The sequence below is a fragment of the Cryptomeria japonica genome, chromosome 5 (assembly GCF_030272615.1).
Source record: "Cryptomeria japonica chromosome 5, Sugi_1.0, whole genome shotgun sequence".
In the NCBI taxonomy this organism is placed as follows: Eukaryota; Viridiplantae; Streptophyta; class Pinopsida; order Cupressales; family Cupressaceae; genus Cryptomeria; species Cryptomeria japonica.
This window is the reverse complement of record NC_081409.1, coordinates 697509546-697533060: the sequence shown is the minus strand read 5'-3', so window position 1 is coordinate 697533060 and position 23515 is coordinate 697509546. Positions and strand designations below refer to the sequence as shown.

The 23515-nt window shown below is 35.1% G+C and overlaps 2 protein-coding genes across 2 annotated transcripts; both read left to right on the top strand.

The window, feature by feature from the left end:
• The first annotated feature begins 635 nt into the window (after positions 1-635).
• Positions 636-1869, top strand: LOC131027187 (uncharacterized). The gene is made up of 3 exons (XM_059220867.1): positions 636-987; positions 1126-1267; positions 1371-1869. Exons 1-3 carry the CDS (start codon positions 636-638, stop codon positions 1867-1869), a joined length of 993 nt encoding a protein of 330 aa, XP_059076850.1.
• A 20423-nt stretch (positions 1870-22292) lies between these two features.
• LOC131876085 (protein SQS1-like) lies at positions 22293-22643 on the top strand. The gene has a single exon (XM_059220866.1). The coding sequence runs from the start codon at positions 22293-22295 to the stop codon at positions 22641-22643; it is 351 nt and encodes a 116-aa protein (XP_059076849.1).
• The last annotated feature ends 872 nt before the right edge of the window (positions 22644-23515 follow it).

The window sequence follows — 23515 nt, the reverse complement described above, 5'->3', positions numbered from 1 at the left end:
AACCTTGTCATTAATCTTTTACATGATTTATTCATAATGGAGATTAATCTAGGTATTCCTTGTTTATTCATGTTGTCGACTAAAACAGATATTCCTTCTTATTTATACCAAATCTCACGGAAAGATGATTTGTTATAATGAATATTTTAATTGATTTGTCTCTTACGGAAAAATTCTGACCTATATGTCAACAGACAAGAAAACAACTGCTGAACAGCCCAGGATATTGAATAAACATCATTTTACAAGCTAGCAGCTGAAATTTATTGGCCATGTTAAATAGGGAGAAGATTCAGTAGTTGTTTATTCTAACTTCACGCTTCTCAAAATCTTATATGAAAATTTCAAGTGACTCCCGATTTTTTACAACAGCTTACTTGACAAGTCTCCTGCTTGTAACTAAGATTTCAGGACCATATCATCAAGTCAACATGCTTTTTGCCACTCCAAAACAAACAAACAAAAAAATGAGACGTAAAAAAAGGCCAATATCCTCCTCTATAAAGTCAAAAGCCATGGGCAGTTTGCTAATTGGATGGCAATACCTCTGCAAGGCCTATTACTATATAAATTTGAAACTAGAACAAAATTTTCCCACAATCATCTTTTTCATCGATCAATCAATGTATTCCACAATGTCCATAGCGGCCTACGGGCAGGCCAGTGCAATGGTAAAATTTGCCCAGGCCGAACAGCAGAACCCAGTTCTGTTCACTCCGCCTGCTAGTCCTTACTCTGCATACCTCTCACTCGAGGAAGATAAACATGATGATAATGGTGCCTCTGAATCATGCTGCTGGGGATGTTGTAATGGCTACCTGAGAGAATTGTCATTTCCCCAAAACAAATGCTTAAGAATCGAATACACTACAACTACAAGTAATGGGACAAGTTCAACCACTTGGACAGAATGCGATAGGATGTACTGTATTCCTGTTTTGAGCAAACCCATCTCCTCCCATTGCTACTATGTTGTGCGAGCTGAAGGCAAGCACAAGGGGTAAAAATGGCAACTTTATTTGATGTGTTATTTGTGAAGAATTTTGGCTCTGTGGGTATTTCTAGATTGAAGTTAATCATCATCTGACAATCTTTCTGCATAAAGTATTGACTCTGTATTTATAGGTGTGGACAGATTAGTAGAAACGTGCTCTACTGAAGAAGACATGAGAACATTTTGCTGTTGTAGATGTGTGAAAGATGTTCATCCTAGAGCTTTTCAACCCACAAACTCATATCAACAAATGCGAATAATCTCCTCTAGGAAGTACAGATTTGCAACCAAGAGCACGTAGCTTCTGATGGTTTCCCTCATCTAGGAGTAATTGGTGGAGTGTGGTAGCTAAAGAGATGTGTGGTAATCATGGCAGACTTGCTCATGTTGGAGGGGAAAATACTGAGTTGAGAGCACAATTTCCCCCTTTTGATTTCTCTTTGCAAGAGAAAGGGCCTCTTGTTGTTATAGTTGGGGAGTGGTACTGCCCTTTCATCTTTATCAATGAATTGGGTACCAGATTGGAGGATGTTAAGATTCAGCTCATGGAGTGTCCCTTCTATAAGATGGATCTAGAAAAGTTCTGGGAAGAGATGTATTCAATTCAAGGTATGACAAAAAAGGATGTTCATGTGGACCAAACCTTAAAGGTAGAAGAAGGGCTATTGTTTGGAGAAGTAGAAACTGAGGATATTAGAGATAATGAAGGCAGTGTTTTGTTTAAAAGTGTGGGGAGGCAACAGGCTTCTGGTGTGATACTTAGCTGGCTCATCATTGCCAAAATGAGGGCTGATCAAGATACATATGGATTAGATCAAAAGGGAAGATTTGTAAGGGTGAAGAAATCATTTAGTGGCAGTGCTGCAATGTTGTAGTGGAAAGATATATATTGAAAAGAATGGATGGGAGCAGGTCTGGAATTTGACAGGTTATATGGTTGTTTTTCCACTTTTGGATCGTATATGACAATATTAAAATTATTGGATCGTATATTATAATTTATTTTTTAAAACGTATATATGATACTTCAAATTATTAATAAACTGTAAAAAATTATAATAGGTAATATATTATATAATATTTTAATTTATAATATTAATATATATTATTTATAATGTTTATTATAAAAATATAAATTTATTTGAAAAATAGTAAGATATAATTGGTTTAAATTTATAATATTTGAATATGAATTTTCAAAATAGTTTATATATTCTTATATGATTATAGAAATTCAGTCAATTTAGAAACTTGTCATAATTGAAATGCTAAAATATAATTGTTTCTAATTTTTAAAATATTTTAATATAAATTTTTAAAACCGTTTCTATTTTCTATATAAATTTAGAAATTTAGTTAATATTATTTTTTATATATTTTTAATAAGATTGTCTTAAATATAAATTTATAAACTGGTCATAATATATTATTATATATTATTTATGATTTTTTTTATATTAAAAATCGAGAGAATCCAGAACAAGGAGGCCAGGCCTCAACAAAACATAGTTGTCGCCACCACAGGACAGCAAAAAACCCAATTAATCAACAGGGTGTGTAATCCGAACAAAAGAGTACTAACAAACTAACTGCATCATGAGAAGTCAACAAAAGCACCAAGAGAGGATGTCGTCATGGGGTTCAACCCATGCCGCCCATCCCTGAGGTCCTTCCATCCAAACAATGGTCTTCTGGCTCTGAATCTGTGCCAACATCTCAACTTGGGCGTAGAAGGGCTCCCTGTTATCTTTAATTTCGTTGTTTAGCTTCTTGAGAGCCTCCTCAAAGGAAGATAGGTTGTCCTCGTTGTGTCTCCACTCATAACCATCCTTCATCACATTGATGAACATGGTGGCGTGACCATCCTTGAGGAACCTCAAGAACTTGTGCCTTTTAGCGTTCATAGTAGAGGCAACCTGCACGACAATTTTGAAGAATGTGATTCTTCAAAAGGACTTAGTAAGGGCCCTGGCTTGGCCTTCAAACCTATCCACATTCCTAATTTTCCAAATATACAAAAGAATATTGGCAGATAAAATAAACCAAAAGATATTAGCATCCTTTTTCAATCCTTTAATGTGTCCAGAAATAATTTCCATAATATTCACAAATCGGGGATAGAAAAGCCAAACATTAACCAGATTTCCTTAGCAATGGAGCAATCAAAGAAAATATGTCTGCCAATCTCAAGAAGTTTACGAATAGAGCATAAATCATTATTATCATAATTCCTCCGAAGAGGAAGTCTATTAAGTATCAGAAGCCATTTAAAGAACTTGATTTTTGGCTCGATTGGACTTTTTCATAGCATGCTGAAGGTCTTTTACAACTGCATAACAGGCAGATCAGAATACCATAAAGTGTTAACATGATTAATGATGGAAGCCTTATAAGTTAAGACAGAGTAAATGTTACGAGCCTTGATTTTAGCCAAAAGAGTACCATCGGCCCATTTAAAAGACATAAATATATGAGAATCAACATCATAGTCTTTAGGAAGATCAAAATCAATACAAGCATGCTTAATCATGTTGTAGGTTCTTTTTTGAGTGGGGGGGAGGTTAAATTTTGAGCTAAGATCTTCCCACATAATAAGAGTACCATGTTCCAAAACGTCAATAAGATATTTGATCCCTTTGCTGGCCCAAGCTCTAGCCGAGCATCCCTGAGTATGGGCCAAGGGTTTGCCAGCGTGGAAGAGGTTCCACCATAATGATCTCTCGCCATGAATCAGGTCACCATTGTTGACACTAGTGCTGACCAAAAACCCCCTAACATGTTCCCAAACTTTCCAAATAGACTTGAACACACGAGTGCCCTAGACAGAAACGAGAAAACCACCGGCCACAAGGTCGATGAGAGGTAAACCCTTCCAAGACTTAGCATTCTTAGGGACAACCCTCTCAATATTATGTCTAATTAAAACCTTCCAAGGTTCCTGACCTTCGCGAGAATGGAAGATCCATTTAGCCGCAAGGGCAATACCTTGGATCCTAAGATCTTTTAATCCAAGGCCACCAAGATATTTCTCAATATGGCACCACTTCCAATTAACAGCATGTAATTTATTATTACCTTTTCCATTAGACCAAAGGAACCATCTAACAACCTTTTGAATTTCAAGGATCTGATAGTTGCTAAACATCCAAGCAAAGGAGTAGTAGATATTATAGGAGGAGAGGATTTTTTGGCACTTGAACCCTGCCAGCCAGGGAGAGGAATCTATTGTTCCATTTACTAAGTTTCTTATCAATTTTGTCCTTAACCCAGAGCCACATATCTTTGAGGGAAGGGGACATCGAGAAGGGAACTCCAAGGTATCTAACGATTTTGTTAGGACCACCCCATTGGTAGCCAAGGTGTCCAAACCAGTTAGGGGGGTGATCCATCTAGCTAAGGAAGGTAGACTTGGTCTGGGAGATCGGAGCTCCAGAAATTGACCCAAAGCATTGGATTTTAAGGCTAAGGTTATCCATGTTTTGCTTGGTGAGCTCAAGAAAAAGAGTCGTGTCATTGGCAAACTAAATATTCATCAATTCATTATCATCAGGGAGCCTAATCCCATTAACCTTTGGGGAGAGGGAGTTATCCCTAAGGAGGTAGAATAAAGCGTCAAAGGCAATAACAAAGAGAGCGGGGGCCAAGGGGTAGCCTGTCTAATGGACCAAGAGAGCATAATGGAAGAGGAGAGGGAGCCATTAACATCAATATGAGCAGAGGCATCTTGAAGGAGGACCTTGACATAAGTACAAAATTCACTAGGAAAGCCAAAGGCTTCAAGCATCGTAATGATAAAGTCCCATTCCACCCTATCATAGGCTTTCTCAAAGTCAAGGAGAAACATAGCAGTGTCTTGACCAAAAACTTTAGACCATTCCATGGCTTCCCAATTTGTGATGAGATTTTCCTGAATATACCTACCTTTAATGAAGTCGGTTTGGGTAGGGCAGATGAACTTGGGGAGGATGTTTTCCAGTCGAATGACCAACATTTTAGCCAGGATCTTATAGGACACATTGAGAAGGGTAATGGGTCTTCAGTTCTTAACGAGGGCCTTGTCACCATCCTTGGGTATGAGTTTAATAATGCCCTTATTGATAACATTGCCAAGGGAACCCTTACCCAAAGCCTCATTGCATATATCAAGAAGATCAAAGCAAATCCAGTTAAGGTTGGCTTTGTAGAACTCAACTGGGAGCCCATCGGGCCCCGGAGCTTTGTCATTGTGGAGGGAGTTGATGGCTTTCTGAATTTCATCAATTATGAAATTTTGTTTAAGGAGGCAAGATTCCCCCTCAGAGATCCTACAGGGAATGATGGATTTGCATTTAAGTCTAAGGGCCTTGGAAGCCTCAGAGTCTTTAGAGGTGAAAAATTTTTGGTAGAAGAGGGTAAAGGCTTCTTTAATGTTGTCCAAATCAACAATTTCTTGGTTATCAACAATAAGTCTATCAATCTTTTCCCGGATTTGCTTATGTTTAAGAAGATTAAAGAAAAACTTGGAGCCATTATCGCCAAATTGGATCCAATTGCTACGGGCTCTAATCATTGCCCCTTTGACCTTAACTTGTTGATGTAATCTAAGGGCATCCCTAGTTTTCACCACTTGGCTGGCAAGGATGGGGCAGGAAGGAGTCAACTGAATTTTATTTTCAAGGTGGAGTAGATTAAGATTAAGAGTTTTTTCCACAAATCTGGAGTCTTTGGCACTTTTTTGACCAATAGTTTGCAAGAGTTTCTGCCATGAAACAACATTATAATTCCACCTATCAATATGCGAAGCTAAGTTCTTATTATCTTTATTTAGGAGTCTGATGAGGTTAATGGTAGCAAGAACATCAAGATCTTTCAGTAAATTAGTGTTAAGAATGAACTTCTTAGGCCCCACCACATTAGCCGGTAAGGAGTTAGCAAGTTTGATGTGAGCAGTAATAGGGTGGTGATCTGAGAGAGTAAAAGGCCAGACAGCAACATAATTGTCATGGTTACTAGGGATAAATGAAAAAAAATCTTTATTGGCATAAAAGTCAAGTCTGCAATAAATTCTATTACAACCTTTTTGCAAATTGCACCAAGTGTTCCAGAGACCCCTTGTATCGGCCTTATTACCAAGAAGAGGATTAAACAGGTTTTTCTTAAATTTCATTCTATCCCAATGGGATTTTTCAAAGCCTTTCCATTCAAAAGCATTACCCCCCATTTTATCATCATAATTCTCAATCATATTAAAGTCTCCTCCAAGGATTCAGGGAAATATCAGGTAAGGATGCATTCCAATCCCAAAGGGTACTTCTTTCCCTATAGTCATTGGACGCATAGATAGAGCACACCCCAATGAGGGTGTTGTCAACATTGATAGAGGCCCAAATAGCCCTGTTATAGGGGGAGCAACCCTTGTCAGTAATATGGTTTGACCATCTGAGATTAATGAGCAGTCCAACACCACCTTTACCCCTGAGGTGATTGGAGCAAATTTTGATGGAGTCTTTCCGAATGAAATTAAGGTTAATATCCAAGGTAAAATTAATAGTTTTAAGCTCTTGAAGCATCAGAAAGTCCAAGCCTTTTTGAGAGTCCAAGAAACGTTTAACAATCTGCTTTCTGTCAAGGGCTTCCAACCCTCTAACGTTCCATGAGATGTACTTCATGGTAAACGGGGGGGGGGGGGGGGATTTATGAGCGCTTAGCAGCATGAAGGCTGTTATCATAGGCAGGGAGACCCTTACCGTTCTTCTTCTTGTCAGAGCGGGCCTTGTTTTTTGAGCCCATGGGGCGTCCTCTTCTATTGGGTTTGGAACAACCCTCAATTTGATCATCATGGTCTTCACCAGAATCTAAATCTTTTTGAGAGACATTTTCAGAAGGAGGTTTCGCGTAGGTAGTAGGCTGGATCGAGGTATCATTCACTGCCATCCAAGGCATTTGTGTGGGGGACAGGTTAGTGGGGAAAAAGATAGAATTTCTATCAGCCCTAGTATCAACAGTGATGACCTGAATCACACCATCAACATCAAGTTCTTTGAAGACTTTCGGAGGCAAACTCACACTAGATTCATGAGTGATACCGATATAGGGGGTGGGATCGACAAATCCGAGGTTATCAGAGATGTGATTAGCCCTCGGGGAAGTCATAGAGCCATCACCCATATGGAACTCACTAGTGCACCTACCGGGGGTTTCAAAATTATTAAGATACTCTTAACATTTGAAAAATTAGCATCAATTGCTGGTGGGGTGAGATTGACATTATTCTGAGCAGGTTTCACACCGACATTATTAGGCCTAATCTTTTTAATGGCTAATTGTTGTGCATTCTTCCTTCTGCACTTCTTAGACTTGTTTGTAGCTATTTGAAAACTATCTTGATGTTCCACACTTGGTTGTTCTATGTTATCTAAAATAGGGGAGCAGGGGGGGAGTCATATTGGTTTGAGAGTTCTTAGGGCACGTATCTGATATGGGTAAGTCAGGAATAGTTGAAGGGGTGCTACCCATGACAAGCTGGACCACAGGGGAGGATGGATCCATAGGGTTAGGGGCGGGACCAATGTTATCCGAATGGGTTCTCTGCGAGTTCAAAATTGAGGATTTTTTATTAAGAATAGGCCAATTTTTGCAGACATGGCCATCTTTTTTATAGAGGAAACACGCGTTTAACCCCCCTAAAATTTCCAGAGGGTAGGAGAAAATATCTCCCTCAATATTGAGATTGAGAATATTAGGAAGATCAATCCCAGGTTTAATGGAAATGAGCACTCTGGAATCGAAATGGGGCATGAGACATGGAGAGTCATCCATACAGATGAATTTACCGATGGGTTCCATAATTTGAGGGATAAACTTCCACAAAAATGGAGGAATGTTCTTGATAATTACCCACCTAGGACACGACAGAGCCAAGATTTCTTCAGAAATCGCCTTAGGAGACCAACCTAGAACACGAAACAAGGTTTTACCAACATTCCAATACAATTTCTTAAGAACCTCTAACTGCCTTTCATGCGTATTAAAAAAAATAATGAACAATCCTTTATGAATTTGCCTACAGAAGGAGATTCGAAACTCTAATTTTAAATTCTAGTAGTTATGAAACCAATCATCCATAAATTTCCGAGGAGGGCATTTATCAACATCCACACAAGCAAAAAAAATTGCAGAGTCTTTCAACCTATTTTTTTCAATAGCAATTTCATTGGCCATAGAATCATTAGGTGAAATGGAGATAGTGTTGGAGTCGAAGCCAAGGTCCATACCATCTGGACTCGCTCCACCATCGCCACCGACGGCAATGAATCTAGCATCCTGATCAATTGATGATGAAACCCTACCCACGACTTCACTGAAGGTTTTTTTTGGTTGTAGATGAGGTTGGGAGGAGGTAGGCGAAGGATGAGACTGAGGGTCTCCATCCATTTCCACCTCCATAAGGACAGACAAAAAATCTGCACGCAAAAGAAGTAATTAAAATAGAAGACGCAGAGTAAAGAAGAACATTAAATGAAGAGCATAAGGGAGAATTGTTTGCAAACCACGTGGAGGAGGGAGTCCTCCTCCAAAACCACCAAGTGATCACGCGCCTCAATTCAGATTTGGTGATCCGCTTTCAGCAGTCCTCATGCCATTCGCATTTTCGCACCTACCAAATCATTACGTTTTTCCTCAGAGCGCATAGGCAAACTATTTATCTCCTGTCAGAGCGCATAGGCAGAGTGGCGAGCTATTCTCCAGTATGTATTCGCATTCTGCAAAAGGAAGGGTCAATTTAATCGCTGAGATCAATTTTATCGCATAGGCAGAGCAGCGTGCTCGAAAGTCGCAGGCTTGAAAATCTTCTGTAAGTCGCAGGCTGTTTATCTCCCGTCAAGGCGCATAGGCAGAGCTACTAGGTTTAGAACATTCGCATTTCAAATTATATTCGCAGGTTGTTTATCCATTAAACTATTTTCAGATCCAGGCTGTTTATCTCCCGTCAAGGTGCATAGGCAGAGCCATCCATCTGCTGTTTTTTCAACTCGCATCAATCCGAGTAATCTAATTTAGAATTATCTAGTTTTAAAATACAATTATTTATGATTTTAACAATTATTAGTAGTAAATTAGTAATTAAATATTTATTAGTTCGGCCTATCTATAGGCGGAGACTAATGTTTTCACCTCTTTCAATTAGTTTTGCTTTGGAAACTGTGCTAAATATAAATCTTATAGGTTATTCTAAAATCTTATAGGTTATTCTATAGTTTGCTCTGATTTATTTATTAATATCAATTTCTCTCTCCATTTTTACATTTTTCTATTGGCTGGTATACTTTTTACTGGGTTTTTTTGTTTTTCTTTTAATTAAAAAGAGATGACCAATCAAATGTGACAGGGCAAAAAATTAGATGAATTCCTAATCTCTTATAGAAAATTTTAACCTTACACCATAAATTGACAACATTGGACATACACATTTATGAGTCTTTCATTTTAAGTTTTCTCACCCCCTTTGCTTCGAGTAATATTGTTTTTTATGATTTCATGTAGTATGTAAAATTATTTTCCATGTGATTGTTTACGAACATGTGCTTAAGACTGAAGTAAAAGAGATATTCATTACTATATTGAATTGAAGGATAACTGAATTTTAATAATAGTCAAATATTTAACCATATTGAAAATAAATTTCCCAAAAGAAAATACTGCCCTATTAAAAAAAATTCCCTTAAAAATACATTTCAATCATTTATAAAGTAAAAATTCCTTTACCATTAGACTTCAATTTTATTTTATATTTTTACAAATTATTAAATTTAATTAAATTATATATTATGTTAAAAATAAAAAAACATTTTTATATTAATTTAATGAATTGATATGGAAAGTTCATAATTTCTTAAAGTCTTTATTTCATTCATCACATTTATTTGAAAGATGGTTCTTAATGTTTTTTACTATTATTTTCAAAAAAGTATATAATTATTTCACTTTTACTTTTCCAAATTTATCTTCTATTATTGAACAAGTTGATGTGTAAAAATTGCCATCAAAGCGAGAATTTTACATAGTAGATGTAGTGATTAGAAACAAATACCCTTTGAATAGAATTAGTACCACGAATACAAATGTCAAACAAATCATTACTTCTATTTCTCACAAATTACTATATGATATTTCTTTATAACACAAAATTTATTTATCATTAATAAAAAATTGAACTTTATTAACAAATTTAACATACACAACAACATTTTTATATAATTTTTAACAAATATAAGATATTGACAAATCCACCAAACATTATAACATTAGTTTCATTTTGTCTAACATATAGACATAATCTTAATACCTTTCAACACTAATGATATTAACTATATAAAATAATTTAGATAAAAAAAGTTAGAAAATTGAAATAGAAATATTAAATACTTTTAGTTTGTTTTCATTATCATTGATTTTAAATTTTGATCTTCTATTAATTCAATTTTTTGTATTAATTTAAGTAGCATTAAAAATTTTAATTATTATTATATTTTTTTTAAACTAATATTAATTATTATATATATTTTTTAATAAAACGTTGATTATAAAATTTAGAAAAACTTAAATAATATTTGAGATTATCTAAACAAAATTATTTTTTTAAAACCTTGCTAATATGTTTCTTTGTATTTTTAGCTTTTTTACTATGATTTTACTTGTAATTTTTAATGTAAAAGTTAAAATTTAAATGTATCAACTTTAAAATAGTTTATTTTATTTTTTATTTTTTACTTGAATGACAGTTTTCATTTTTTACTTGAATGACAGTTTTCATTTTTTACTTGAATGACAGTTTTATCTCCAACATTAGTATGCTTTGATAACTGTGCAAAATGAAAAATTTAATCTTATATCAAAGTTTCATTTTTGTTCTTATTAAACTATTTTAAAAATTATTAATTTTTTGATTTGTCATTGGCAGAATGTTAAAATGGTAAACCATTATCTGGTCAAACTTGTTAAATGAATGATCATAATTTTATTAATGTTATTTTCTTTGAGCGAATCTGTTGCAATTAAAATTAAAATGTTTTTATCGCATTCTTTCCTTGACATTATGCAAAACTTCCTTAAAAAGTTATGGGTGCAATAAAGGAAACAAAATTTAAGACTATTTAGCTAGTATTTGTATGAGAGTGGAATTGTATTATTTAAATATTATGAAAATATTTATTATTTAAGAAATATATGATTCAATTATTTAAAAATAATAATTTCTTTATTTTAAAAAATGTCTTACAAATGTACAAGTAGAATTTCATCAAAATGTTTGTATTTAATCTAGAAATCTAATGTTCTAAAAATTTAAAAAAGAAAAGGTAAGGTTTTTTATTGTTTTTTTGATATTTTGGTTAAGTAAATAAATATAATGAATTAAAAAATAAGTAATTTAGAAATAAATATTTGCATAGATAATTGAAAAATAAAAATAAATAAACGGGGAGATAGATATACTTAGCTTTAGAATTAAAGATGAAAATTTTATATTAGTTCTTTGTTATCAATTTACTATTGCTAGATAAACAACTACTTAATTGTTCTCAACACTTCACTTATTTCTAGCATGTTTTTAGCTAAAGGCAGGGACTCATGCTGTCTCACAGCTCTTGTTATAAATATTTATCAATTTAAAATCTATTTAAAATAGAATATAATTAACAAAAAAATTGTATGAATTTAAAAACTAACTTAATAAATTTAAAGTTTTTGCATATATTAAACATTTAAGAAAATTTTTGGGACCTTTTCAAATGATTATTCAAATGACAAAACATATCAATTTGTGGAAGGGGATAGCATTAATAATGAACCTTGGGAGGGATTAATATTAATCAAGGGAAGCAAAAAGTACAAATAAAAAGGAAAAAAAAGTATGACAGTAAAATAGTAATGAAATGTAGTTATTGTGAGAAGTATAAGATGTCAGGACCATGGAGTAGAGGAGATGGATTTATTTTTTGACACTTATATTTTTCTTAAAATGTCAAATGAAAGGCATTGAAATTACCAAACCGTCATAAGAAATTGATATGATAGATAAGGGTGGCCGTCAAATTCCGACCTGAATGGGAGCTTTGTGCTTAGTTATTCATTTATAAATCCGAAACAAATACAGAGGAAGTGGGAAGTGTGAGGGGAACACTTATAATTGCTATTTTTTTAATTTTCTCTTTTGTTAAATGGGTTGTAATATCTGAACTCACAATTGCCTGATTTTGCCACTTTCTAAAGAAATTCAGGTTTAGTATTATTATTACTTATTTGTTTACAAGATTAAATCAATTCAGTTCATTTTCTAATTGAATAACAGATTGATTTACAATATTGATGAATGAAATTGAAATACCAGATTAGTTTGTAACAAAATAAAAAGAAATAATGGATTGGAGCTACAATCTAAGAAGGCAATAGAGTTACAAAACATAGATCCGAGTGCCCAAACTATTCAAATTAAGGCATTTACAGTAAGATTATCATTATAATTATAGTAAGAAAATTGATGAATGTTGATACAAACAACCTTGTCATTAATCTTTTACATGATTTATTCATAATGGAGATTAATCTAGGTATTCCTTCTCTATTCATGTTGTCAACAGAAAAAAGATTTGTGTTTAGTTGAATTCATATTCCCCATCAAGTTGAAAGATGGCCATCACACACAAATATAGAGAGAGAGAAAGTAGAAGATGGTAATAAGTAAGTCAATTGTTTTTAAAAAAAATTTAAAAAAATAGAAAGAGTTTCATAATGAATTATGTACATTTGTTATTGATTTTAGAGAAAAAAAATTATTAGATGTATTGTTTTTTTTAATCAATAAAGGCAGAGCCAAATTTCTATGTTAATTGTTGAAAAGGATTACATCATAAAATTTTCAATGGTATAAATGTTTACAAAATAATAAGTTCACGATGAATTTCATTTTAATATATACATATCAAATTTATTAATTTTAAGTAGTAAAACAAATGGTGTAATGAGCTTTGTATTTAGGTATAGTTATAGTAGAGTAATCACTATTAATCAAATCAATTATTCTTCAATTAAAAAAATATGGCAACCTTTAATTCCCATCAATTTTTTGAAGTTATATCATCCATTTTTTGGCTGACTTAAAATATAATATGATCCAAAACTTGAAGCCCCTTGTCAAATAAGGTGAATATGTCTTCATATTTGAAACTCGGTCAATTGTAAAAGAAAAAGAGGGAGAAGATCACTAAGTATTTTTTTTTCCAAATTGAAATTAAGGGTTTAAGTTCTGGGTGATTTTTTTCATGACACATATTACATACTTATTTTTGGCACCCTAATAGCATTGTAAACAAAGTTAGTACAATATCATAGTAGATTTAGTACAATATCATAGTAGATCAAATAGTGACAACAAAGAAAACGATTACTTGAAATTGCTTGTCAAAATTCTAAAAGACAAACTAGATGGAATCTAGTGTCTTCAATTACCTCCATGTAACAATTATCTTTGTGTACCATGAGAGTAATGGCAATCTTATAGTTCTCCACCATTTGTGAGGGTATTCTATAACTTGATTGTATTTCCTTCTGAAATGTCTTAAAGAAACAATTCTACATAATGTCACATTGTTTGGTATCCAAAAACCTATGCTCGTGATCCCTAATCTGGAAAGCAAGTGGAATATCTCTTCTCTAGACCACATCTTTGAAGCTAGGTTATTCCTTCAAGAAATAGAACATTAGACAAATAACCATAGTAGCATATCAAAAGTTATATCATGTCTCCTTTGTTTTGTGTCACAAGAGCTCACAAAGATCACAATCCTTTCCTTCGCCATTTGTTGACCAACATATATTGCAGTAGCGGTAGTAGACCCCTCTCTATATTTGTAGTAGATTTTGTAAGCAATGCCCATTTTGGCATATTGGACCCCTAAGTCAGTGATATCATTTATGGTTAGGATTTTTTTCAAATTTTGCATCAGTAAGGTTCACAACCTCACCATTCTTCACCATCTTCAATGCCAACACAGGTCTAGTGGAGCACAACCCAGTCACATATCTGATCGCATCCTTTGTTATTTGATATAAGGTTAATCAAGGTACATGAAATCTTCAAGGATCTAGCTCAAAACAATTTGCACCCATTCATCTGTTGGCTTGATGATAATTGTAATGTATTCATCACTTGTTGTCATGATGAAACACTCTCACACACATATATGATTACATTGACTACCGATATAACTTCAATTGGTTTTTACTACTAACCGGTATGTTTAAGGTCTATCTCTAACCGGTACTTTGTGTCAACTGGTATGTGCCTAAGAGATAACCTGTGGTAACACTAAGTCGGCATCAAAGTGAAGATAAAGTTGAAGGTGAAGATCAAGTGGAAGATTCCTGGATAATGATTCACTAGTTTTATTCCAACCGGTATTGATTTCTCTAATTGGTATCTGATTGTGTGATGAGTTACCAACACCGTTTGTTTGGCGGTCATTTTTGTGATGAGTTATGTTTACTTGTCTAGATACACTGCACCTAGGAAATTGTGTTCCTATGGCCGACATAAGATATGAATGTCTATTTAAAGACATCTTAGTAAATCATTTGAAAAATAACACATAGAGAGTTGTTATGTGAAAAAGATTTTGTTAAAAAGCGATAAGTGTTAAGATGAAGAGCAGTGTTGATTGTACTTAGAATGATCTAATCAAGTTTGTGCTACTCAGAACAGATCAAATCTTTCTTGTTGTTTTCTAATCATTACAACATAATAAAATCCCCTAACCGGGTAAGCTCTAAAAAGCTTCATTGTACAATTCCTCTAACAAGGTGATCCATTAGTTTGGATTCTAAAATCCTCTAGCAAGGTTACTCCTAACAGGGTAGTACTCTTAACAAGGTATAAGCTTCTAATCAAGCTCAGGATCTCTAACAAGATTCGCTCCTAGCAGAGCTCTTTGTAAGACCTTAACCGGTCAGTTATCTACTACTGCAGATAGTTAACTTGTGAGTTCCATCTCACCGTCTTTTTTACCTATTTGGGGTTTTCCACGTATAAAAAATTGTGTTATGGTGGATGTTCTACTTTATATGGATGTTATTATTTCATTTTGGATAGCATGTATTTTGTTTAACTGCTTGGTTAAGTTCATCTACTAGTTAGTGTTTAAAGTAGTGTTTGTTTTGGTGGCACTGATTCACCCCCCCTCTCAGTGCTTCTCAAGTCCATCAATTGGTATCAGAGCCTAACTTCTTTAAACCCTAACTGCTTGGAAGGAAATTTTGAAACTACCATGGGGGACAAAAGTTAATTTGAGATGGTTAGAGAGCTAGATGCTAGCAGAAACGAGATTGAATCCCTTACAGGCAAACTAAAAGTTTCTCAAACCAAAAGAAGAGAGCTATCTGAAAAACTGTTAGAAATATCTGACAATAGTTCTTCAGATGAAGCTAATATTGATGCTTTATCAGAAGAAGTTGAAAAGTTGCAGGGTGAAAAACTGAATTTATGAAGAGAGCTGGAAGGTCTCACTATCCGCATGAGTCAGGAACTAGAAGCCAGAAGAGCTGCTGAAGATCTTATCAAGATAAGAGATCAGGAAATCATAAAGATCAAACAAGAAAAAGATACTATACATGAGGACTTAATTGTTGAAACAAAAGAAAAGGAAAACCTAAAGCTAGATCTTGAGTTGGCATCGTCTCTGCAAGAGAACCTGTCTAAGCATAATGAAGATCTTGTCAAAAATCTTACTGAAGCCAATGAGAAATTGGAAAAGTTCGTCAAAAGTTCTACCATGCTGGAAGAACAAATTCAATCACAGAGAATGACAGGTGGTATCTCTGGTTTTTCATACAACTGAAAAAGGTGAATCCTCTGGCACAAAGAGCAACAATCCAAAGAACAAAACTACTTCTAAAGTCAATAAGACTACCAGTAAGAAGGCTTTTAAACCCATCTACTTTGTTTGCCATAAGCCTGGTAATACTGCAAATGTTTGTAGGAACAAACCTAACAAGAATGCAAGTTACAATACTAGTGCTAGGTATGTGTCTAGAAAGTTTGAAGGACATTGCTACACTTGTGGAATGTATGGGCATAAACATATTGAGTGCATATATGGATCAAACAATCTTGTACCACACATGCATCCTAGACCATATGGTGACCAGACAAGGAATTTTGATAACCGGAAACAGGAATTGGCAAAGATCCTATGGCAACCGGTTTAGTCCATTCGAAATGGAAAAGGTAACAAATGTTGTTTGTACCTTTTGTAATAACCTGGGTCATGTGGCTATGAACTGCAGAAAAAGAACAGGAAGAGGAAATGTAGGACCCTGGAGATCATCTGGTATGGTCTGTTACCACTGTAACAAACTGGGGCACCTAGCAAAGTTTTGTAGATCAAGGAACAGTAAAACGGTCAACTCTTTTAAGGATCAGAAAGGCAAACAAAAAATTGATGTTGAGGAAACAAGAGAAGATATGAACCAGACTTGGAAGAATAAAAGCAAAGAATTGCCTATAAAGGAAATCATTCCTTCACCGGTGACTTAAGCATGTCTAACACGGCTAAGGGGAGTGTAACGATAAAAAATTTCTGGACCCCTTTTGTAAAATGAGCGGGAAATAATTTTTTTTGAATTTTGAATTTTGGTGATTTTTGTTGACGCATTATTAACTGGTATATCACTTAAGCGGTGAAATTATGGTTTGTAACCTAAAAGTATGAGCATTTATTGCGGTTGGTAAAAAAAGGATAAAAACAAGTTTTATCTTATCATTTTTACCCTAACTCTTTCGAAAAAAGAAATTGAAGCGATTGCAAAGCAGAGCAAGATTGTCTTGGTGCAAATTGGCGAATTGCTTTGCAATTAAGAGAAATCAAGTTGAATCGGAAGCTGCAGAGAAGTGAACAGGAGTGCATTTGAACAGTCCAACCGGGAAACGAAGCGATGTGCAAGACGCTAGGTATTTCTTTGTATACCGCTTTGAAACTTGTTTGTCTAGAATGGCATCTACTTCTAAGTCTGTAGAGAGGTTGATGATCACTGTTGAGCCTGAGGAAGCTCTAAAGGCAGATGAAATTATGTCTTATAATGCATTATTGCAAGTCCCGAGTGGTGTCATGGTCAAAGGTGATTTGTCCAGCTATATAGATTACAAAATTGAAGATTTGGGAACTCTTCACATCTATACTCAGTTGAAATCACTCTATAATAAGGATGGAAAGATAGAAGCTAAATATGCTAGGGTTTTTGAAAAAGGGTTTCATAATGTTGCCTACTTTCTTGAAGACTTTGAGGACTCACACAATAACCAAGGAGGCTATTAGGGTTGTAACGGGTTATTGCTCAACCAGTGAAGTTCCTGAGTTGAGGAGAATTTCAAAATATATTGTCTTCAAGTTAACCGGTTCTACATCTGATAGACATGCTTTTTCTATCAACAATATTAGGTACCATGTGGTGAAACTTGTAGCAATGGTGATAGGCTATCAAGTGTTCTACTCCAGTAGACTTAACAGTGTTCCATCTACAGCAATTCATACATCACATAGAATGATAATTGATAATGAAGACTATGATATTTGTGAAGCTATCAAACTCGAGCTATTTCAAAATTTGAAATCCATTAAGAAGGACAATTCTCAGAAGTTCAAATATGGTCAGCTGTTAGCTGGGTTATTTTTCTACTTTCAAAACTTTCTACCCGATATAGGTGACATTGAATGGTACAAAGAACAACCGGTCAATGCACAGATCAAGAACAACATTAAGGTTGTGAAGGATACCTTTTCAGCTACCACGAATAGATACTTTAATGAATTCCAGAAGAAGATGAGCTTGAGAATGAGGTTACCTGAAGATGTGGTAAAACACTTTGAAAAAGACATAATCTTCATGGTTACCACTGACTTTTGCTTGATGCAAGCAATTAAATCAAGGAAGGAAGAGATGGAAGATATGAGCTACGAGGTCAATCATGACTTACTGGTTGGCTATGCTAATACCCTGTTAGCATCACCCAAAGACAATAAGAAGGCAAAATTGGACATCTTAGCAATCCAAGCTACACCAACTAAAACCGGTACTGCACCTATAGCAAAAGCAAAAGGAAAGAAAAATAAATGTGATGAAAAATCTCATGCGAAGAAGACTACAAGGGTGACTCGGAGTGTCCTAACCAAGAAGGAACCAACTTCTAAAATATCTGAGAAGAAGGAGAGTGCACCAAAGAAGAGGAATAGGAAACTAATTTTGCAACTAGAGCTTGAGGGTACAGATTCTGAAGAAGAACCTAAGAAGGAAAAAGAAAATGACAGAATACCTAAGAAGGTAAAGGTAGTGCCAAAGGCAACTACACCTATAGACATTGCCACCTACAAACTTGACACAACATTTGAGAGAATAATGAAGTCATTGGGAAGAAACAGGTTTGATGATATCAAAGAACATTATGATTCTTTTACTGAAGATGAGCAGAAGCAAATACTTCAACAGGTAATAACCTACTTAGGTCATTACAGTAGATTTCCACATGATTTGGAGAAAGATATTTCAGTCTCTTTGTATAATACTTTGTTAGATAAATGGGAAGAAGCCATTCAATTAGAAAAGAAGATTTTTGATGAAGTATTTGTACAGTATTTTCCCAATCTATCATCAAATGGAATTAGTGCTTTAACTGAGGAATACAAAGCATATTTTGATTTTAAAGTAAGAAGACTGAAGCTTCTAAATGGAAAAAGGTTAGTTGTTGAGTCTGAGACACATCAACTAGCCTGTATAATAAAAAAGAGGGAAGATGTCATCCACTAAAGTAGTAAGGATGAGACCACAAAAGATGTTCCTCGACCAGAAATGGATGAAGAGGAAATTGTTCAAGCTGACATTGTCTATCCCACCAAGAAGAAGGATGATTCCATTATTCTTGTTGATGAAGATATTCAAGACATAGTAGACCTATCTGGAGACATTACTGCACCAAATATGGATCCTCCTACAATCACAGAAGTATAGGTTACATCAAGTGATCAACTGGGTAATCAACTAAAAGAGGTTAGTGAACCGGCAACTGAATAACTGGAGAAACCCCAATCTCCACCGATCATTGAAACTACTCAAAAGGAGTCTACTGAGGAAGTTATTACTTAGCAAACAAAAGATGCAACAAAGAAGATCACGGAAAGAGCCATAATTAAGAGTACACCTCCTGAACAGACAAAGCCAGAACTACTTGATGATGATGATGAAGACTCTTTAAGTATTTCAGGACCTATTGACATGAATACCTTGAGTGCATCTGAAATGATGAAGATTTCTAATGTTTTGCAATCTCGTGCACACAAGAAGAGATTGAAAGAGCGAAGAATTGAGGTAGAGACAATCCAGAATGCAGTAGAAATTTGGTCAGTATTACTACCGGAAACCTTTGTCGCACATCTTCCTACTCCTATCAGCAAACTTGGTCAGTTAGTTGCAGATGCATCTGATCAAATTAAATCACTTGAATATGTTGCTCAAATATCTACTGAGAAGAGCCACAAGAAGGCATATGGAGATAAACTAGCTAAGCACATTGAAAGTGGCAAAATGGATTTATCTCATAATGACAGTCTGTTAAAGAAAGCTATTGAATATGGAGGAAATTATCTTACCTCTACCTCCAATATTACTTTATTTTATTATGGTATTTCTAAGAATCAAGTTGAGACTGATCAAGAAATAGAAAGGTTATGCAAGGCATATGTCCCAGTCCAGGACTCTATTCATGCCTTTAACTGGTCTATAGATGAATTGCATGACAAATTGAATAGGTATGATAATGAGAGAGCTAAGAGATTCCAATCTCTAAGAGAGCTCGATAGTCAGCTCACCTCGCAGGTTGACATTCTTCAGAGAGCCTACTCCAGTGCAGAAGCTATTCTTGCTACTCCTAAAACCTGCACACTAGATTCAATGGAAGAATTCTATTCTCAGCTATTGTCTACCTCTAAGTATACAGATAACATATTGGAATCATGGCATAATGCTCTATCCCAGATGAAGCAAAATTTCAATAATATTTTCATGAGAATATCCAATGCATGAACTTGTTTAAAATTGTAATATATGATGAACACTTTGATATAGATTTTCTATATTCTATATATATGTATATATTTTACTTTATCATTTTGGCATTGCTGTCAAAGGGGGAGTAATAATATGTATGTGTGTTTTTGAAAATTTTGTATTTATGCATGCATTAAGGGGGAGTATTACATTCAAGGGGAGTATGAGTATATATATATGTAAATATGTTGTGTATGCACACTTAGCGGTATTGTGTTACTAAAATTTTCTAAGTGTTGCCATCAATGCCAAAGGGGGAGATTGTTGGCTTGATGATAATTGTAATGTATTCATCACTTGTTGTCATTGATGAAATAATCTCACACACATATATGATCACATTGACTACCGGTATAACTTCAATTGGTTTTTACTACCAACTGGTATGTTTAAGGTCTATCTCTAACTGGTACTTTGTGTCAACCAGTATGTGCCTAAGAGATAACATGTGGTAACACTAAGTCAACATCAAAGTGAAGATAAAGTTGAAGTGAAGATCAAGTGGAAGATTCCTGGACAACGATTCACTAGTTTTATTCCAACCGGTATTGATTTCTCTAACCGGTATTTGATTTTGTGATCAGTTACCAGCACCGTTTGTTTGGCGGTCATTTTTGTGATGAGTTATGTTTACTTGTCTAGATACACTGCACCTAGGAAATTATGTTCCTATGGTCGACATAAGATATGAATATCTATTTAAAGACATCTTAGTGAATCATTTGAAAAATAACACATAGAGAGTTGTTATGTGAAAAAGCTTTTGTTGAAAAGTGATAAGTGTTAAGATGAAGAGTAGTGTTGAATGTACTTAAAATGATCTAATCAAGCAAGTTTGTACTACTCAAAATAGATCAAATCTTTCTTGTTGTTTTCTAATCATTACAACATAATAAAATCCCCTAATAAGGTAAGCTCTAACAAGCTTCATTGTACAAATCCTCTAACAAGGTGATCCATTAGTTTGGATTCTAAAATCCTCCAACAAGGTTACTCCTAACAAGGATCTCTAACAAGATCAGCTCCTAGCAAAGCTCTTTGTAAGAGCTTAACCGGTCAATTATCTATTACTGCAGATAGTTAACTTATGAGTTTTATCTCACCGTGGTTTTTACCTATTTGGGGTTTTCCACGTAAACACTTGTGTTATGGTGAATGTTCTTCTTTATGTGGATGTTATTATTTCATTTTGGATAGCATGTATTTTGTTTAACTGCTTGGTTAAGTTCATCTACCAGTTAGTTTAAAGTAGTGTTTGTTTTGGTGGCACTGATTCACCACCCCCCCCCTCTCAGTGCTTCTCAAGTCAATCATCATCTTCATTACGAAAGTTGGGTAGACCCTTCCAAACATCTAATCATTTTGCCTCAACATTTTCATACGCTCGCTTGAACAAGAAATTATCATCAAATAGATGTTGGCTTTTGAACTATTCCAAATTTAGATGATTATAATCATTCATCGGTGAATAAATGTAGATGTGGACATCTTCAATATGTAGCATGTTGATTGGAAAGTGGTAAAATGCACCATCCTTGTTACCCTCTATAGATTTATATGGACATTTCTTAAATTTATGCTTTGGCTTCTCGATAATGTCAATTACCCTAGGTGTTGCCATGATTACCTTTTGAAACTAGGGCTTTCCAAGCAAATCTACGAAATACCTAGAAACATAGCCATTAGGGTTTGTACGTATGAACTTTTAAAACCTTCTCTTCTTAGCTCCTAAAATTTCTTGAAAGCATAGAATGAGATTAGATTTAATCAAGTATCACTTAAATATCCTTCAAATCTACTCTAGTTGCTTCGCCTTGAATACAATTTGATCCTGTAGCTTTATATTGTTCTCAGATGACAAGGCTCCATAAACATCAAGAAGCTGTGGGGTTGGGTTCTGAATGCAATTATGTAATACATCACGGTTGAAGGTCATTTCTCTAGGGCCCACACCTACCACTTTGTGCTCTTAAACCATTTCAAACATGACAAAAAGGTATCCCTGCCCTACTACCTTTTTCGGTCCCTTTCTAGGTCCCTCAATAAACACAGGAATAACCCTTCCAGCCCGATTCTCCATTGCGGGCTTCTGTTGCTCATCTATGAGCATTGGAAAACCCTTGCCCTGCTGGAAAATAAGGGGATTTCAGCCTCTCCGGGCAAGAGAAAAATGGAAGAGGGTGAAACCAGCAAGGAGAAGGCGTCCTCCAGCAAAAAAAGGAAAAGTGTTCCTGGGCTGGAAATAGAGGAAATAGTTAAGGAAAGCAGTGAAATGGAGACGGACGACTCCAACGATGAAGACAGCTGGAAAGACGAGGAGTTGGGCAATGAGGAAGAAAGTGGGGATAATGAGCCTAGTCATGAAATCCCTATCCTCAGCGAATGCCCTGGTAAGGATAATAGCCATCTGATGGAAGAAGTGGATCTGAAGGATAACAAGGAAACCGAAATGAATTTCGAGAAGGAAATGAACAAAGATTTTGAGAAGGACTTGACTAAGGACAGGGATAGCGAGGATTAAGAATGTGCTGGTAAAGGGCTTATCCTAGATAACCTCAAGAAACTCTCTGAGGTGAGAATGGATTATGATAGATGGACCTATGAGATCCTAAAAAACCTGGAAAAAAAGGGAAAAAACTCGGATGAGAAGAGGGAGGATGAAAATAGAGAATAGATTAAATGGAAGCAAGAAATGGAGCATAAGGTAAAATCGTTGGAAGAGGGAAAAGAAGTGATGAAAAATTTGATGGTCGTTATCCCAAGTATCCTCTCAGTCGTCACTAAAAACTTGGAGGACATCGCCAAGGTCTTTGATCATACCTGCACTCCGAATCCGGTTATGGATCTTGACCTGGATGATGACACCATCCAGACTGGAAGCGACGATGCTACTCAAGTGGGCGGTATTGCGAAGAGAACTAGGGCCAATGTCAAGAAAGTTGTGGTTGCATCCACTAAGGATCCCCCTAACTTCAAAGACAACATCAAGGAGCTACACGAAATTAGCAACACCCTGGCAAAAGCCCTGGAAAAAATCTGAATTCTGGAAGGCCTGTTGGCTTAATGGGGCTTTTTTGGGTTTTCTCTGGTTATCTGTTGATTTTTTGTGGTTCTGATATTTTCTATTTCTCATCACTTTTGTTGTTTATGTTGTTTTAGTTTTGTTTGTAAAGGGTTTCCGGGCCCCTTCAAAACCTGCTTTTTCCTTAATCAAAAACAAGGCTCCATAAACATTCAACATACCTATGCAAAGAGAGTATTTTCTCTAGAGGCTTGAGAAAATGTCATAATATTACTCAACCAACATATCCATGTCATCATTGACATATATGTTGAAGAATTCAACATTTTTTGCTTTGTAGGGGTTTTAAAAATTTGCAATTATAACTCCCC

Coding starts and splice junctions, on each gene's coding strand:
- LOC131027187 (XM_059220867.1), top strand. CDS start 636: ATGTCCATAGCGGCCTACGGGCAGGCCAGTGCAATGGTAAAATTTGCC. Junction 988..1,125: donor CTATGTTGTGCGAGCTGAAG/GCAAGCACAAGG, acceptor CTGTATTTATAG/GTGTGGACAGATTAGTAGAA. Junction 1,268..1,370: donor CGAATAATCTCCTCTAGGAA/GTACAGATTTGC, acceptor TAATCATGGCAG/ACTTGCTCATGTTGGAGGGG.
- LOC131876085 (XM_059220866.1), top strand. CDS start 22,293: ATGGAAGAGGGTGAAACCAGCAAGGAGAAGGCGTCCTCCAGCAAAAAA.